We start from the raw sequence: 18,774 nt of genomic DNA, 5'->3' as shown, positions 1-18,774 counted from the left end.
TCACAGGGCAGAGCTAACTGAAGCACCTGTCTGGCCAGCTCTCGCTCCTGAACCAGTTCAGCCCAGTGGAGACCGGGGAGGTGGGTGGGTTCAAATTTTCCCTTGAAGTGCATTTCATTTTCCACATACTATTGTGTGAATGCTAAAATGATCTTTCCCGAAAGTGCCTTAGTTCTTCTCCGACCTCAACTAATTCTCTCTCATCATCTGATGATTTTGTCTTCTATCAGCCTCTTTGCGTGAAAATATCCCTTTAAACATAAATAATTATTAGGAATGCCAAAATAAAACTGCATCTTCAACCCTGAGTTTAAAGCATTTGCTGGGAATTCTATTTTTTTCTGCATTTATTTTGTGTTAATACAAATTATTATTATTATTCTTCCTCTCTTTGGCTGAGGAACGGCGGGTCCCAAGCCAGGCTCAGGCCCATCTGGGCGGCTGCGGTGTGCGAGACGCGAGAGTGCTTGCGTGCACTGCTCAAGCCTTACCCGCACTGGGAAACTTTGCAGGGACTGGCGAATTAGTTAAATTTTGACTAGATAAGAAACCAGAAACTGAGTAACCGTGAGTGTGGCATTTTTTTCAGACAGCCTGTCGGATACTTTTAAACTGGTTTTTATTATCCCCAGCTGAACACATACTGTGTGTCTACCTTGGAGACGTTTTGCTTAAACCCAAGCCATCAGCCCTAATAACAGGATTAAATTCTCCCTCCTGTGTCACTCAGACCCAGCTAAAGTCAGTCTGGGTTTCGCTGTTGTGAACTTCAGCCTCAGGAATTTTACCTAGGCCACCCGGTTCACCAGTTGCTCTTCTTTCCAGGCTTTTCATATATCATAAGGGGCATCAAAGGACACAATCCGACTCTTTCTTGAGGTCATCGGCATACTTTGTACAATGTTGTTGTCATTGTTACTTAATAATTGCCTAAATTTCCCAGATGTCCCCAAGACATCACTGAGACAGGTCCTTGGCCTGAAAAGTGCATCACCTAAAAGACAACAAGGTGGGAGGGGGGAAGATACCAGGATATATTAGATCAGCCAGGATTTCTGTACGGTTTTGATAATAGAGGAAGGCTGCACCACATCACTCTGGAGAGTTAAAAGCATAACCAGCTCTGACCCCAGGTCTGAAGGAAGTAAAACAGCCCGATTCCCATGGATCGGGAGTCCTGGTGGGTTGGGAGCCGGCACGGTGTAAAACCTTCCTGCTTTACTCGTCTCGCTGCTCCAAGCTCCTCTGATTTGTGGGCTTGTACACAAATAAAGGGCTACCCAACATCCAAGCCAGTGGAGGAAAAAGGCCTTCAGATTTGTTAAGAGCCAAACCACTTCAGGGAGTTCTCCCGCTCCTTCTCTAAGTAATAAACTCTTTTCTGTGGCCACAAGCAAATCAGTGCCTTGAGTAGAAACCACTGGAAACAACTGAAATGGCTGTGAGAGAGACTGTGTGTCGGCATGGGCGCTTTGGTCTCCACTGCTGCCTGCGGTGGGTGGGCATGGCCTCAGTGGGGAATTATTTACCCAATTCGCAGATCTTCTGCAAGGAGGTAATAGCTGCAGTGTGAAATGGGAGCTGATGTTGCAAAAGGGCAGCACAGAAAGTGGCTGAGCGATATTGCAGCGTTTTTAAGGCGTTACGTCCTTCCTACAGGCCTGGCCCGAGCCCGCTGGAATCAACAGGGATTTGCTGAGTGACAGTGAGGAGTTGTGGACGCGGCCCTGAAACACCTGCAAGCTTGCAGAAAGTGCCAACGTGATTTTCACAGCATCGATGGGTGGTGGGGAGGCCAAAGTAGAAATCCTGGCACAGACAGGCGACCCGGCGGCACAGGCAGGCCGTAGCTGAGTGGTGCCAAGGCGCAGGGAGCGGCGCTCCTGGCCATATGCCTCTCGGCGGAGATGAAGCAGGGCGCTGACTGGGGCCCCTGCTAGGACTTGACAGCTGAGTCAGGGCTCTGCAAGAACCTCTCCCTGCCGCCTCCTCCTCCTCCTCCTCCCACAGACCCACCTGCCCATTGCTCTGTGTGTCAGAGGGAGCGTTGGGTGTGCCCGCTCAGAGAAACCCACCCAAGCCACCCAGCTGTGCGTGCACGCCGAAGAAGCAGTCATACTCTGCAACTAGCACCAAGGGTGCAAGGCCAAGTAGGTAGGAAATGGCAGAACTGTTATTTGCCCTCCACCCCCATCTTTTTTTTTGGTGAAGCTGGCCAATTTTGGAGTTCTGTGGAAGCTGAGAAGGAGGCCATTCACCTTTACATGCCTAACCTGAGACGTACAAGCCTGACAATACAGGGCTGTGCAGGGAGATGGGTGTATGCGTTGCCTCTGGCAGCAAAAGGCTGCTACAGCCATAGTGCTCTCGCTGTGGTTGGTGGTGCAAAGTCCCTGCGAGCAAGTTTGCTGAGGTGGAGATGGTGTCTGCCCACAGGGCCACCTGAGGGGAAAGAGTGGCCAGCATGGTGTGGGATCTCAGATCCAACAATCCCTCTGGCTACAGAGGCCATGCTCTCTGAGAGCATAGCAGAAATTTGTCCGTGATGATTGCACACCAAAAAACTCAAAATGTGCACGGAGAACTCTTAAATGCCTGCCCCTCTGCCTTCCCACCCTGGCGAGGGCAGCTCAGCGAGCATCAGGTAACGAAGACAAGAAGCAGCATAATTACTCTTAACCCAGGTCCCCAGCTACTCCTTTAGACAAATTAATAAACTCGGTTTATGAGCTAGAAGTTGAGCTGCGGATGATCATTACTCAGGTACACACAGCAGGGACTCTTCCCAGGCTGGCTGCGGGGCACCTCCTCACCTTGCCGTGCCACAGTCACCACGGTGGCAATAAGGGGAGCCAGCAAGGCAGCGCGTGCTGCTTTATGAGGAACAGAAATAGATTTATTTCAGAAGCACCGTAATAAAGCCTTGGTTCAGTAAAGGGAAATAGAGGTAACAGTGGTAACAGAAAAATACATCGAGCAATTGGGAGCAGAGGTCTGCCTCGTGTTGGCTGTGGCGGTGCTTTCCTGCACACCATCGCAGGGCGAGGGTGGGGGAGGTGCTGGGCAGGCATGGCACGCACCAGCATCATCCCTGCTCGGCAGAGGAGCTGGGGCAGCCAAACTCACTCTGACCTGGCTGCAAAGAACTCGTGACTGTGGTACGTGGGGTAGCGTAGGCAGCCTAACTATGCAAACGGAGGAGAGCAGGTTCAAAACATCCCACGATTGGTCCCATTTGCTTTTAGCGCTTTGGCATCCACGGTTGCTGGAAAGGGCTTAGGTCAAATGGAAAAACAAAGCCACAGTTGCAGGGGGGGCTGGGCTGAGAAGAAGAGAGAGGGATGGAGGAGGGCATGCAGCGTGGCTGGACTCAAGGGCTGTTGTGTGTAATGGGAGCAGAGTCTGCTGCTGCGCCTGTACATGATCAGGGCTCCTGCCTGTTTGATAGGAAAGCAAGACAGGGGAGTAGGGAATTTGCAAGAGAGCTTTTCCAGAGGCTCTGATTAATTGTTTGGCACCACAGCCAATTTAAGCAATCTCTGCCCCAGGCATAACAAAGGGGAAATCACAGGGTGGGGAGAAGCAGCAGGGATGGGCAGGGACAATTAAGCCAGCTGCCATAAGAGGAACTGGCTGAACTGCCATGTGGTGATGATGGTGCCAGTGTAGTATAAACTACTGGTCACCAGTGGGTCAGAGATTTAGGGGGGAGACCCTCTTCTAGGGGGATGGCTACAAGGCAGGAGCAAGGGCAGAGCGGGTGCGGTCTGCGGTTCAGAGCAGCCCCAGCTGGCCCGAGACAGCTTGCGAAGACACAGGAGGAGGTCTGAAACGAAGAAAAGCAGCTCAGCTTTTCTCTGCAGAAAGGGTTACCTACCACCCTGCCAAACACAGCTGCCTGTCCTGCTCAGGCCACAGGATAGAGCAGGTAGGAAGGTGACTTGGAGAAACAAGACACTGAAAGATACCATTTCCTTGTGATGCCATCTACTTCAGCCTAACACACCAGGAAATGAGGAATTATTTAAAGAGGGCACTGAAACTGTCAGGGATTTTTGGCAGAAAACAAAAGTCAGGGGATGTTGCAGATAAAGGAGAGTGTCCATAATTAGGGTTGCATATGGTATGACGAGAAACACCCCAGCCAAATATACCTCAGTCACAACTGGTCTTCCCTGCTGAGTCAGTGACTTAGCATTAACAGAGCCTTGGATAAACTCCAGCTCTTTGATTTACAGCCGCCCTTGGCGCAGGTTGGACAGGGACTGGCACATTTGTTCCTGACCCATCTGGCTGCCAGGACACCCCACCAGTGGGGCAGTGTTGCTTGTCTGCACTTTACCAGGTCCTGCTGCCATGCAGGAAACATTCAACCAACCCAAAGCCATTTACAGGACAGCCATGCACACAGCTGTGCCGGCGCACAAAGGACCACATACGCTCAATTTCTTCACTTAAGCTTTGCTCACTTATCCAGGCTTAAAACAACAACAGACACAGAACTGATATAGAAAAATTAAACTGCTGGAATAAAAACCAATGTTGAAAACTCATAAGCAGGAAAAGAAAATACCATATTAAAGAGCTACATCATTTCTCATTCAGATATCATAAGGCTGTGCTTTATGACAGACCAAGAAAAACTACCCCTCCTCCATTTGAGGAAAACATATCTGCCCTAAGGTGTTTTCCAGGTTTATTGACATTCAGCATAGGGCTATTTCAACCTGATCAGTAAAAATGGTGAGACATGATCAGGCATAATCATTAACTAATCTCCATTCATACTCCCTATATGGTATGTGATTCGCAGTGTGCGCTGGACAAAAGTCCATAGCTCAAGTGGCTTCATGAAAAGCTATGGAACAGAAGCAGCTGTGCCTCCACACCCTGGAATCAGCATGACATGAGGCCTGAGCCCTTGCTGTTTGCCCCTGGGCAGGCTGGAGGGCAATCTGGTGAAGCACAGCCTGAGCACCCACCTTCCTGACCCTAAGGGAGCAGCTCTGTTCAGTAAAGGTTTAAACCATTGCCATAAACAGGACATGGACCCTGGAGAGGGAGCCAGATGAAGCTACCAGAAACAATGCCTACAAAGGCAAACTTTTATAGCACTTCTCACTTCTGCTTAGATTTTCAGTCCACAGAGAAAACAATACAAGCACACTAATATACAGTTTTGTGTATATTTTTTTTTCTCAAGCTTGCTGGTAGACACCTTCATAAGACAAAGAGTAATTTATTTTCACAACAGGAATTAAAACAGAAAATGTGCAAAGGCAGGCAAGATCAGGAGTTCACCAGCAGAGAATAGATAAATGACAGCACTCAACTCAGCGCCTCATGCAGGGACAAGGCCAACTCCAGGTATTTTCTCTCCTGTTGCTTGTGCCTACACCCTGTTAGGGTTCTACTGGTCATGACTGTTGAGTGAACTTCTTTGTTTCAGTCACACATAAAACAACCAGCCAACTCGAACCCACTTACAGCATGGACACACACAAAGCTGTGCTGGCACCTGCAAGAAAAAGTGTGATACAACAGCAGGAGGAAAACAGCATCAAGTGTAATCTCCACTCCTAGGAATATCTGCTCTTTGTTGCACCCCTTGAGAGAGTAGCTCCACAATACAAAAGCAATAAGGCTAATCCATTTGGACTGCTGAAAAAAAAAGAAAAAAAAAAGAAAAAGCCAAAACAAAAAACCCAAACAAGCAACTCCACTGAGGTCAGCGTATCCATGACATTTTTATCAAGGTGAGAAGTGATCCAAAATAGGAAACACACACAAGACACTATAGCTAGGGTCTTGTATGACACCCACCTCTGACCTTTGGGATCCCCTGCTTTCATCAGCCTGCCACTCCCACAAGCACAGACTCCAGTGCACTCCAGAGTTACACGTAACTCCATTAGTGTTGGGACGACAGAAGTAGGGCATCAGTGCTCCGGCTGGGAATGAGGGGTGTGTGATTGGGCTAGATGCACTTTGGATGTAAAGTCCCTGCTTGAAAACAGTTATCTCTAAGCACTTGTCCTGCTTAAGATTTCACTAGCATTTACATATAGACTCTCAATTCACTGAGAAAGGTTAAAGTGTTTGCTTTTATTCAGAAGACTTGTTCCATTTCTAGTGATACTTTTCCATGCCCTTCAAACCAAAGAGCCTCTAGTTTCATAACAGCACCAGTCTACCACAAAAAAAAAGCAAATAAATCAAAACCAAAAGAAGAAGTTCCATGATGTGATATAGCATAAAGAAACAAATACAGCTAATACATTAGAGAAATAAACATTTACATAAATTTAAGTATGTTGCTATAAAACTGGTAGTATGTAATTAAAAGATCAGCAAGATTACCAGGTCTGCAGGATGTTTAAAGCAAGTCTACCTATGCTGCTCCTATATTGTCATGCTGGTTTTAGGCATGACTTTGCACTCCAGACCTAGCTAGCTCTTTAATCCACACTACCTGTGGTGGGCTTTCACACAGCTTCCCCTACAGCCAGCAGGGTCTATGTAAGACTCAAGCAGTGCTTGCAAAGCTGTAGAGATGTAGCCTATCGCTGTCTCCTCCCTGTGAATACAGTATTACAGGGTTCATCTGCATATGCCTGGTTAAAAAACAAAACAGTCAGCTGTGTACTATAACACCTTAAGTAACATGGAATCTTAGATTTTAGAAAAATACTTTAACTGTCAGTTCGCAAGTAAAAACTATCACTATTACAAAACATCTTGTAATACTAGAATATCTAGCTTGGAAATAATTTTGTTCCTATTGCTGTTGCACGTAGTTTTCAGAGGCTGTGTCAGCCTGAGGGTATTAGTGGGTTTCCCACTTCTCATAGTCAGCTTGTAAGGGTACTCACAGGAAGCTACACTTTCCTATTTAATCCTCACAAAATTTTCACATGTTTAGGCTGCCCTTTTTTCAGATGTGCATAATTGACACTATCAAAGTCTCACCCAACTTAAGTGGTTTCACATAACAAATTTCATTTGCAGCCTTTAAACAAAGAACATTCACTCCAAAAAGAATGAACACCAGCATTGACGCCACCTTAGCTACTTGAAAATCCTATAACTGTGTTCTGACAGCTGTCAGATATTAACTCGTTCATTTCATTTTGTTTGGTTTCTTCCTTATTCTCATGGTTCGGGTGATGTTTTGGATTCCCAGCTTTTTTAGACCTTCTGAGAAAAAATTTTGTCAGTAAGTAACATAATTCGGCCACATTTAAAAGAATGCAAATGCTGGACACAGCAATCATGAAAATAGTAAACACTGTCTTTTCAGTAGGTCGAGAAACAAAGCAGTCTACTGTGTTGGGGCAGGGCCAAGCATTACACTTCATTAAGCGAGGCATTTGGAACCCATCATACATGAAATAAAATGCATACATGAAGACTGCTTCAAAGACTAGTCTGAAGAAGATGCTGCTGGTGTACGTCCACCACAAGGAGCCCTCAATATGAAACCTCTGTCTTCTGATTTCTTCAATGTCCTTGTATTCACCTTTCTGGTCTCCTTTTCTGAACTGCCTTTTCTTCTCGTGCCTCCTGTAAGCTACATGCATGGCCACCAGCAACGCAGGTGTGGAAACAAAAATCAGCTGCAGCGCCCAGAGTCTGATGTGAGAGATGGGGAAAAAGTGATCATAGCAAACATTCTTGCAACCAGGTTGCAGAGTGTTGCAGATAAAGTCATCTTGTTCATCTCCCCAGACTCTCTCTGCAGCCACAACCAGGATCATAATACGGAAGATGAACAGGACTGTGAGCCATATCTTCCCAATGCTGGTGGAGTGCTTATTTACACCTCCTAAAATGGTATGCAGAGCTCCCCAATCCATTGTCTCGTTTTAATCGTCTGACCTAAGACAAAGCAAATAAACAAAACCAAGATTAATCAAGACAAGGGAAAAAAAAATAGCATCAAGCATGTTGTGTAAAATAAAGGCAGTATCATATAATTGCAGCATATCCATTGGCTGTGGTAACATTTTGTTGATGCAGTGGACTTACTATGTGCGTTATCAAGTAATGAAATATTACCTGCTAATATGTGATTAGATTATTATTTATGACTGCTTATAGGTATCACATTCATTTGACTTCTAGGTGTATTTGACAAGTGAAAACAGCTATTAGCCACACTAAGCAGGAAAAGCAGGCAGGGGAAATTGATGAAAACAGCCTTAAATTAAAAGCTACAACTTCTGGTAGCTTGGTAAGAACAACAAAAGAATAAAAGATGACATCAGCCAAACGTAAGGTAGGTGTCATGTTAACAAATACAAGTGTTAGACAGCTAGAATTCCTATGTAAATTAAGCCAAGTCGGCCCATCCTTAGCTTTAGAGTGTAAGCCATGTTTTCATGAGTACATTCCTGCTATACAGACAGACCTTGAGGAACTGCTGCCTGATGCTCCGCACCTTGCATGAGTGGGTCTGGATAAGCCGTATTCACAAATTTTAAAAATGGGACCGTAGGGCTCTACTGTTAGTTGAAGCAAATTCCACAATAGCTTGAGGCAATGAAGGTGAAGTCTTGGTCATTATCCATCTTGGGTCGGATGTTTAAAATCAGTGCTTCAAATCCCAAAATTGCATTTCTCTGCACTAACTGCAAAGAGAGCCTAGGGTAACTAGACAAAGATGCCTTCATTGTCAATGTCTGTCAGGTGATTTCTCCCCCCCCCGCCCCCCTTGTAACACAAACTGCATTACTCCTAGAATAGGGGAGACATTTCAGAGGCTGGGAGAGTGCTAAAGTCGACATTTGAAGAGTTCAGACAGGCCAGCAGTAGCTCAGAAACTTTTCAACAGCAGCATATAGTTTCCAGTGAGTGAGTTTCAAAGTACTATGACAGTAGTGAGTTAAAGGATTTCACCTTTGTCTCCCACATACCTCCCCAGGAACACAACAATTGTCTGTGTTTGCTCAGCTTCCACAAAAAACAGCCTTTCACAGAGAGCATTCAGAAATATCAGCACACCTCCCTGCCACTTCAGAAGTACACAAGCTACTTTGCATTCAAGAAGCCAGCATTTCTCATGCCAATCAGTCAGAACCCTCTGAAAGTGCTCACAGATCTCTTTGCTCTGAAATTCCTCATAAAGTTTTTTTCTTTCTCAACTTTGTGAATTCATTTGCATCTCAGAGATGATCTTTCTTTGTCACTTACACCACAGGTCACCAATAAGCAAAATCCATTTTCAAGGTTTCTAGAGGACAGCAGCCACTGGCACAAAGGCGATCATATCCATCAGGTGACAAAATTTAAGATTTATTTTTAAGATATTCATAACTCCTGAAGCTGAGTCACATTGCACAAGGAAGAAAATTAAGATATTTCTTTGCAGTCGTCTTCTGCATCACACTCCCATGCTGAGTAATGTCAAAAACCTTTCTGCTTTACAGCAGAATTACATATAATTGGCAAGTCACATACAATAATACAGTCAAAGTACACAATAGCTCAGGGAAAATAAGGACATTTAATTGCTATGTGAATGCAAGGTTATTTTTTTCTTCTTGAGTTATTGGAATATAAGTGTAACCTCCCTTCACTGGTTCCATAAACTACATTTCCCTCAGATCACGCTGGTTGATTGTGTGGATACTTCAGGAGGTGGAAGCCAAGGAGGTGACCCAAGATTTTCTTCAGACTGGAGAGAATCTTTCCCTGAGCCTCCTTCAGGATGCAGAATCTGCATGGGCTATTACCTCTGTTATCTGTCTGAAAACAGTCTTGAAAGCAGACTTACCTTCCTATCCTCCTAGGGTATTTTTCCAATAAAGTTTTTTTCATTATATACAGATACAGACAAAGTATGTTAACAAGCCTATGAGGGCACAGGAAAAACCCTGACTACCAGAGATACTTACAAAACATACTAGCCAGATTTTCAAATATTTGTTTCCACCCCGATTTTTCAGACAAGTCTATCTTTAAGGATTTGCTTTGGAGGTCACTGTGGAGAAATGGTGTTTATTATGTTCTCTGTTATTATTACACACACATTGCAATTACAGTACTTATAAAATGACACTACAACTAAGTATTATGCCTAGAAATACTTATGCACACCTGAATATAATTCCTGTCTGGCACCATGTAAACTGTGGTATTACACATATTCGCCTATCTTTTTATTCCAGACTCCATGCATTTCTTCTCTCAGTTACTGTTCCTTCCTCATCTCCCTGCCCATAAGCAACCTCCTGCAGTGTGAAAGGCTGGGAAGTTGAACCTGTGTATCCCCTCCTCATAAGCCCTGTTTCTTATGCTTCACCTCTCACTATACACGAATACTGCTGCCCTTCTGTTACCACACCTTCACAAGGATTTGCAATCACTCCTTCCTGTCTCCCTGTTCGGAAGGGGATTCTATATGACTGCCTCGGGGTGTAGTGAAAGGGTACCTTGTATTCAGCAGCAAAGTTAGCTCAAGATGCTCCCCCACCAGTTTGCTCCTGAGGTCACACTGCAGTTCTCCATCTCCTGCAACTTTGTGGGGGTGCATCAAACCAGGTGGCTTGTTCAAAAGTGATTCCTAGTACTAGTTATGTTTTGGCTTTTTTTTTAAACCCAATCCATCTCACTAATCTGCTTTAGAGCACAGACCCACAAAGCATCCGAAAACAACTCCATTTTAAAAATAGGCTGCAAATTGCAAAGCATGGGAAGGAAGGCGCAGTCAGTGGGGAAGAGGGGTTGGCAAAGCTTCATTGCTCAGGACAATACATTGTGAAGCTATACTTTTCATCTGACTTGCTCCATCTCCTTTGGAACTATATTGTGCTTGCTAAGCCAAAACATGGCACTTCAGTTCTAGGAAAAGCACATCTGTACTTGGACAGATGCAGAAAAAGCTACTACACTTTGGAGAGGCAGCCTTTCAGCTCAAGACACCTCGTGACACTTGCTCTCCTTCCCCCCACCAAAAAAAAGCCTCTTTCAAATTTGCCCAAACCCTCCTCCCTTCACCACTTCCACCTACTTTTACAAACCCTCCAACTAACTCTTCAGCTCCTCCTGCCACCATCCCCTATTTTTCCTGCTGCTTGCCAAGCTAGTCGCCAACCTCTGCCCCTTTCTGCTGTACCCTCATGGCCTCTCAGGCTTGTTTTTATGCTGGTGGAAAGTCATATGACTTCTGAGACACTCAAGAGATTGTTACAGGCACTGATTAGATACCAGTAAAGTCTCACTATCTTCTCCCTGAAGAATGGCACAGTTAAGATTGTAGGGCCATATTCAGGCAGCCTGAATTCCATCCAAACAATTTGGCCCCAGTGTTTCCTACTAGCTGGCTTTAAACAGCTCTCAAGGCAATTTAGAGGATCTAATGAAGGCAATTCAGAGACTGCTGAAGTACCCACCTCTCTCTCTCCAACAAACATAGCTACCCCAACAGAATTAAAGTTAACAGAATATGGCCCTTCACACTATTAAGCCATCAGTGCAGATTGCTCCAGCTAAACGTCAAGTCTGGGCTATCTGTACCGATATGATGGCTCATTCACTCCTAACTTACTCAAAAGGTACGGTCTTGGGTCTTGAGTCATGATTGTAGGTTATCTTTCTTCCAGATACTTGCTTTTAAGATCTTTTTGCCTGCAAGTGAAGTATTAACTGTCTTACTGCGCAAAGGAGAAGAAAGCAGGAAAGCTACTTGCCTTTAATAGGTGGTGACTGTTATTTTCATAAAGCCAGTCCAGATATTACTTCTACACGAGTAAATCCAGCTAAATGCTTACAGAAATAACAGTATGTAGACAGTCAAAAGGACTTACCCACTTTGCTGGTCTCAGAAGTAAGTACAGTACAAAACAATAAGTTAAAGACATGAAAGCTTAGGTGAATTTTAGAGGGAAAAAAAAGTAAAGTAGGAATGAGGATAGGGACTTGGTTATAAAGGAAGAAGCTGGGAAGAAGAGAAGATAACTGAAGTCAGTGAGGTTGAGTAACTAAGCATTTAGAACCCATTCCAACATGGGAATGTGTTCCTTTAAGTGTTAAATTTTCCTTTAAAAAAAATTGCAACTGGGCATGAAAATAAGCCTTCCAACTCTTAGCATAGATCTCTGTTCTGCTACCAGCTAAACCTTCCGTTCCATTTCAACAATTACAGGATCACGATAGTACATGGCTGTTACAGCAGGAGTTAAAAATGATCATAAAAGATCACCATGCTCCACTGAAAAATTAGTTATGAGGGAAATAGTTCTACGTGATCACACAACACACAGACAGGCACATAAGAAGGTGTTGTGTTTTGGTTTGGGTTTTTTTTTTTTTCTTCATTTTTGTTGTTTTATTTTTTTCACTAATAGGCTAGACAGCAGCAGGAAAAGAACTACAGCTTAACTGCTTCTGTAGTTCCCCAGCTTCTGGGCAGTGTTGTTTTGAGCTCTGTGCTGCCATGTCTACAGACTGCCTTCTACTTTAAAGGGACTCCTGTAAGCCTACATTAAACCACAATCACAGCGCAGTGCATACACCCCGTGAAAATCCCTGCAATTCACAACACTGAGGACAGTTATTGAGCTCCTGTGTTTATGAGTACAGCTAGTTAGCAGATGCTTTTTTTCCATTCAGTTAAAGACTGTTACACTGGGAAATCATTAGTCAGTGGTTAAATACACAGCTTCAGCAAACCACAACTACAATACAGTGAGGGTAAAAACAACAGAAGATACATTCCTTTTGCATACACAGCATGGCACTTGCTGCCATAGGATATTATCAAGCAAAAAAAAAAGTAGTTGTTAGCAAGTGTTACAATATTTGCTATGCTATAGAAACATCTATGAATCCCAGTCAAGAAGGAGTCCATAGTATGCTAACTTACACATAAATTCAGAGGAAGATTATATCCTTCTCTCCACAGCTACAAACTGAATATCAGTTTACTTAGTCTACTGGAATAACTCAGAAAGGTAGAGGGTGTTCACGATACCTTCACTCCCATCAGAATCTTAACAGTGGGTGTACCAAGAGTTACCCGTTTGGCATGACACTACACCACTTTCAGTAGAGCCTCCAGATACTGATATAAGGCCAGAAGTCTGCCAAGACAAAAGTCACTTTATCCCACATTGGAATGTGTTAGCCAAGATAATCTTTAAGCAAGAAAAGCACTGGTGTCAAGCATCTCCCCCCACCCCCCAAGCTGGGGACAAAGATAACTCAGATGCCCAGGAGTAGCAGTTCTAACGCAGAATTTTTGCTATAGAAAAACTTTAGAACATCTAAACTGCATCAGACCCAAGTTCATTATCAGAATTATTTTGTGACCCAACTTCATACAAGAAGTATTGCTGTATGTTGAGGTCCAGTGTGCAAAGGTCCTGCTGATACAACTTTCCCTTCAGGTCTTGATCTAGACAGTTAGCTGGGAGTGCTAGTGTCTTAGAGCTGTATATGCCATTTCAGACCCACATTTGAAGAACATACAAATCTGTTTTCCAGCAGTTATGTATCGGCATACCTTCGCCCTTCCAACCTGGGATCTAGTTTATTGATAAGCAAAACAGCAAGCACTTAATTGATAGTGTGCAGATTTTGTTATTTCTATTGCTTCTTTCATTTTGGTGCTGCATCACAAAAACAGCAGCATTGCCAGGACTGAACCAAGGAAGCTTCTAATAAATACAGATCAATGTCTTCCAAAGACAGCATCCTTTTATTTCACCAAGAAAGGCTGACATACAGGCTACAGCAATTACGTGCTAACTCTGACTTCCTACCTAATTGTCAGTCCGCCCCATGCCTCAGTTTCCCAGACATTAAACTGGGGATAAAATCTCACCATCTCACAGGGCTGTTCTGAAATGCTCCACGACAATTATAGGCTTCACAGACTCATGTTTTTTTATCAGTGGACCACAACAGATAAGTACCAGTTCAAAGTTGGAAGTACAGAGCTTGAATTCCATCACCCAGAACACTCCTGCTACCTGAAAAAGAATACAGCTCCCTACATCGCTATAGCTTTAATGCAGAGTTCAAACTGTAAGAAGGTGCAGCTTTGAACTCAGACTTTGGCAACAAAAATCCTTTAATTTCAATATTACAAGCAGCTTCCAGCTATTTTAATTTTACAGCGGTATATTAAAAACTTCAAGGAGCATGCAAGCTGGAACACACTGAGATATCAACAACTCTACTTCTTTCCTAAAAAGCTGAATAAAGATCAAAAGAGCAGCCTAACAATCACAAAAGCCTGTGCAATTGTCTCTGGTAGCTTTAAACTTTGTTCTGAACACCGATCTCCAGATCAGAGTGGAAACTGGAGAACAGGAGAGCCATGACAGAGAGATTACAGTATATCTGATTTGACACAAGAACAGGCAAAGACTAATCAGGAACAGGAAACCTCAGACAGTTGCAGGTCTGAACACTGCAAGCATTGTACTTTCTTCTACTCAAGTTTACAAAAACAGGAGGTATTCTTCGCTCAAATTGAAACCGAGTGTGAAACCCAGAGACAGCCTTTAACACAACAGACTAGGACCCAAGATGCATGTAGTTAAATGTTAAAAAAAAAAGTATGCTAGTTAAATATCAACAGCATCAGGGGTTCAGTTCTACCCACAATGAGCTCCTTATGACTGTCCCATATTCGTGTCCCTACATGAGTTTTAAGACATTTTCCAAACGTGTCTGGAAATACTCATAGCTATTCTACTAGTCTGCAGCTGTAAATGGAGTATTACCATCCTCCAGAACACCTCCGCACAAAATTCACTCCACTTGTGGAAAATAGGAAATCAGAAGTTCCAGTCACACTTGAAGGCATAACAAGATAGCACAGGTCCTATTATAATTTGGCCCGTCAGCCATTTTTACCTGTAAACTTTTCCTTCAAAACATGCTTTAAAGGTCTCACTTTGAAAGAAAGCCAAATTCCTGAGGGCTATCTCTTCACTGATGCAAGTGCCCTATTTCCCATGTTTTTAAAGAAAGTTTTATACGCACTGTGACCTGGCTCCCTGTCATTAAAATAGCAACTTCTTAGCTACAACGTTTTTATGGGTTTTTAAACATGTTATTTATTTAATTCCTATCTCCTTCCCCCCAGACTTAGGCAAACATCTACATCCCCTCTGCAAATCTGCCTACTCCCACTTCAATGTAACATTTCCTACAAAGTTGGCAGGTCACTGTCTCTTTCACACAGACAGGTCTTGCACCCTTTGGAAAGGCTGATTAAATTTATAAACATTAAGATTTTATACTGCAGTGCTGCTTTTCCTTGAATGTGCATTTTGTTACCAATTCTTTCATCAAAAGTAAAGACAAAAGCAATTTTTTCCTTTGTAAAAAAAAACCTATTACAGGAAGAAACATTTTTTTTTGAGATAAATAATAGAACTAGTTTTCAGCTTTCTTTTACCAACTAAAAGAACATGTGTTTTTCTTTTTCCACATTCCTTCTGTTTCGACAGCACATTATCTCTCCTCATATATCATCACTTCAAGTTTTTCCTTACACAAACTGCTGTTTAGCCAGGCAAGAGTCACAGTTCTCCTTTCAGATAACTCATCAGTCATCATTAAGTAAAAATTAAAAGCAGTAAGGAACAGAACAAAGAAAAACATCAAAAGAAAAAAAAAGATTCTATCCACGCTCCTGTTTGGTGCAGGTTCCAGGACCACTGATTTCATTGGAACTGTTCACAGGAATAACAAAAGAATCAACTTGCAAAGCATCCTCTTTACTCACAGGTTCCAACTGAACTTATGCAATACGTACAAGTTCTTAAGTTATATCTCAATGCACTGCTGTTTTTCCAGCTACTGAGCTAGTCTGCTATACCTTTTTCACTGTACAATTACTTTATGCACACATTAAAGGAGGCTGCCCAAGTTAATCTATTTGGGTTATGCTTCAAGGGACACTAAACAAAGTTGAGAGAACTTAACTCTGTCAGGACAGAATTCATTCCCTCCAAAGAAATATTTTAATTAATGGCTTTTTATTGTCCAATTTTTAAGCTCTGTGATATGTAGTCCTTCTACCAATTATGAGACTGACAGTTCTGGGGACTGAAGTCTCCCAGAAACCCCAACACGTGCAGTGGAGGTGCAACCTCATGTTTCTGCAAATGTGTTGGAAATCCCATCTGCAAAATTACATTGCAATGCCCAGTCGACACATGGAGGCACCTGCTTCTTCCAGGCTGAGGCTTGACCCACCATTGCCTTGTCCTCTAAGCTAAACCTAACAGTCACATGCACATCCTTCAGCCTGCTGCCTTTCCTCTGGGGCTCTTCAAGGTGAGTATCTGGCAAGCAGGGATTCCAGGATGAACAGTGGACAGCAAGAGATAGAAACCACATATAACTTCTTTAACAAAATCAAGGATGAAAATACATTTTATTCAGCTCTTGACTAAGTGCAGACCTACATCATGGTAATCTCAAAGAGAATCTGGGCCCAAACCCCCATTATCATTTCACACAGGCCGTTAGCCAATAAAATCTCATTAGTGACCAAAGCACAAAAACTGGGTTTAAAAAAAAAATATTCTTAAGACAAACAGCCACTTCCTTCTTTCAACCCTTTGCCTGTTCCCTTAGACCGTTTTCAGGCTACATAGTGAAAACTAATGGAGCACAAGACAAGAAATTATTTCTTCTATTGGGGGGGGTGGGAAAAAAAAAAAAAAAAAGGACATTCTTATTCTTCAACACAAGAGATTGGAAAAGTAATAGTAAATCTAGGAAAGCCCAATAATGGGGAAAACTGCCATGCTCAGCACATCACAGGAACGCAGTCAGCTACCAGCTCCTGCCATCAGCTAAGCAAGCACTCCTGCCCTTCAACACATCCCTCGCCTTTCATTTAAGGGCTTGAGTACTCATTCTTCATGCGATCTTATCCAGGCCCGATACTCAGAAATACATTTATTTCTGACTCACACCTCTCATTTCCTATTTCCCCTATAATTCTGAGGAATGTTTCCAGTGTGTGACCAGATGCTCACTGGACCTGTCAGCTTTACTGATGCAAGCTGTTTACCTTCAAGCAGCTCTCTTAACATCTGTAGGCGTGTCGCAAATTACCTGTAATTGCGGAAGCCTTTATTTTGCTTGGTGTTTCAGCTGGTCGGCCACTTCACATAACGTGCTTGCAAAGAGCTGCCAGGAGAAGGTGAATAAAAAAAAAAAAAGAAATAGTTAGGAGTTAAGTGGATAAGTGGATCGTTACCAGAGACAAGAGTATTCCCAGTTAAAACTAGTCGCGGGGTTCAAGCACTCTCCCTCACGCTTAAGCTCAGGAACCGAAACTGGAAGCTCCTGGGGGGTTAAAACTTAACCAGGCGGGGGTAAATCCTGTCAGGCACCGGGGAGTAGCACCCAGCTTCCCCACGCCGACCCCCGCTCCCTCCCCACGGCGGGCAGCGCCACCAGAGCTCCCGGCTCCGCTGCGAAAGGCCCCAGCCCCGCGTTGGGGCGCGGCGTCAACGGTACACAGACACGGCGGGCCCGGCCTGCCCCACCGCGCTCCCGCCTCGCGGAGAACGCGCGGCAACGGCCTCCCCGCCGCCAGCCCAGCCCGGTCCCGCCGCCGGCTCGTCCCTTCCCGCCGCGCCCCTCACCTGTCTCAGCCCCGCCGGGAACTCCCGGGCGCAGGCACCGCGGGCGGGAGACTGGTTCAATGCTGGTCCGGCGGTACCTTGGGAGCAGCCGGTCCCAGCCTCTCCGCCCCGGTGCTTTAAGGTCCCTCCCCGTTCACCTGCCGCCACTTTTAGCCCGCCCCTCGGCCGCCTCCGCCCCGCTCCCGGCTCCTCAGGCCGCCCGCGGAGGCGGTGGGAAGCCCGGGGTGGGGCTAGGCGCCAATAACCGGTGCTGTGCCCCGGGGAGGGGGTTGTATGGAGATCATGGCTTTGAACGTGAGGGGGAAACACCCAAAATAAAGGGCGGGACGGCTGAACTTACCCGGGAAGAGCAGGCAGGAGGGCTCGTGTGCCTACCTGGGGCGGCGGGAAGCGGCCTCCGCCGCCCCCCGGCCGCCTCCCGCCGCCCCGGGGCTGGTTTGAGGTTGCAGGGGAAGGGAAATCGAGATAAGGGCAGATACGTGGGGTTTTTTTTCAGAGGAAATGCATATCTACTTAAGATAACAGGGTCGTATTTCCATCTTGTCAAATTCAGGTATTCACAAGGGCCTTGGGACTGATAAAAAACCCCAAGTCTTTTATCCTGAAAATCATTTACTAGCCAGACAAAGAAGGAAGAGCCAGTAGTTCCTGGCTTTTAGAGATTTATTTTTCAAGTGTGATTGAAATGCTACAGCAGCGCCCTGCAAACTCGCAGGCTTTCACGGAGCTGCGGGTATTTGTCAGTGCAAAGACCTATTTTGGAAAGTTTTCTGTTTTCAAGTAGTAAGGTTGCTGAGGAAACAATTTACTTTGGGTTCAAAAATCCCTGATCAGAACTGAATTTTCTGTCTTGTGCACATCCCTATCAAACTAAATAGATGGTTTCTAATCCTTTTTGCTACATTTTCAAAGAAAACATACAGGGTGACTGCAACAGTAACACTACATTTGTTCATGGTTTGGGTGAAAAATGCATGTGTTTGTACTTTTTTTAGTGTACCAGTATAAGGCCTTGAATGAGAAATTATTTCCAATAAATTCTTCTGCCCTTTGTCTCCACTTTCTAGAATAAAAATAATCTCAGCAAAAATGCTTTGCAAAAATCAATGGCTTATTTGATCTCCTGCTCAGGTTTTAAGAGGAAGAAATTTCT

At 44.3% G+C, this 18,774-nt stretch overlaps 1 protein-coding gene across 3 annotated transcripts; it reads right to left on the bottom strand.

The window, feature by feature from the left end:
* Positions 1-6,528: 6,528 nt before the first annotated feature.
* LOC104475460 (gap junction beta-6 protein) lies at positions 6,529-18,049 on the bottom strand. 3 transcript variants are annotated; one of them, XM_086742355.1, is made up of 3 exons: positions 17,962-18,049; positions 17,086-17,160; positions 6,529-7,878 (listed from the first exon to the last, which is right to left on the bottom strand). In XM_086742355.1, the coding sequence occupies exon 3, from the start codon at positions 7,854-7,856 to the stop codon at positions 7,065-7,067; it is 792 nt and encodes a 263-aa protein (XP_086598481.1). In that variant the 5' UTR covers positions 7,857-7,878; positions 17,086-17,160; positions 17,962-18,049; the 3' UTR covers positions 6,529-7,064. The 3 variants fall into 3 exon arrangements, with proteins under 3 accessions (XP_086598481.1, XP_086598472.1, XP_086598489.1); XM_086742346.1 differs by lacking the exon at positions 17,962-18,049 and adding an exon at positions 17,622-17,747; XM_086742363.1 differs by lacking the exon at positions 17,962-18,049 and adding an exon at positions 17,380-17,510.
* Between the last annotated feature and the right edge of the window lie 725 nt (positions 18,050-18,774).

This window comes from Chlamydotis macqueenii, chromosome 1 (genome assembly GCF_036417535.1).
Source record: "Chlamydotis macqueenii isolate bChlMac1 chromosome 1, bChlMac1.mat, whole genome shotgun sequence".
NCBI lineage: Eukaryota > Metazoa > Chordata > Aves > Otidiformes > Otididae > Chlamydotis > Chlamydotis macqueenii.
The sequence above is the reverse complement of the archived record's forward strand: the minus strand, read 5'-3'. Positions and strand labels throughout refer to the sequence as shown.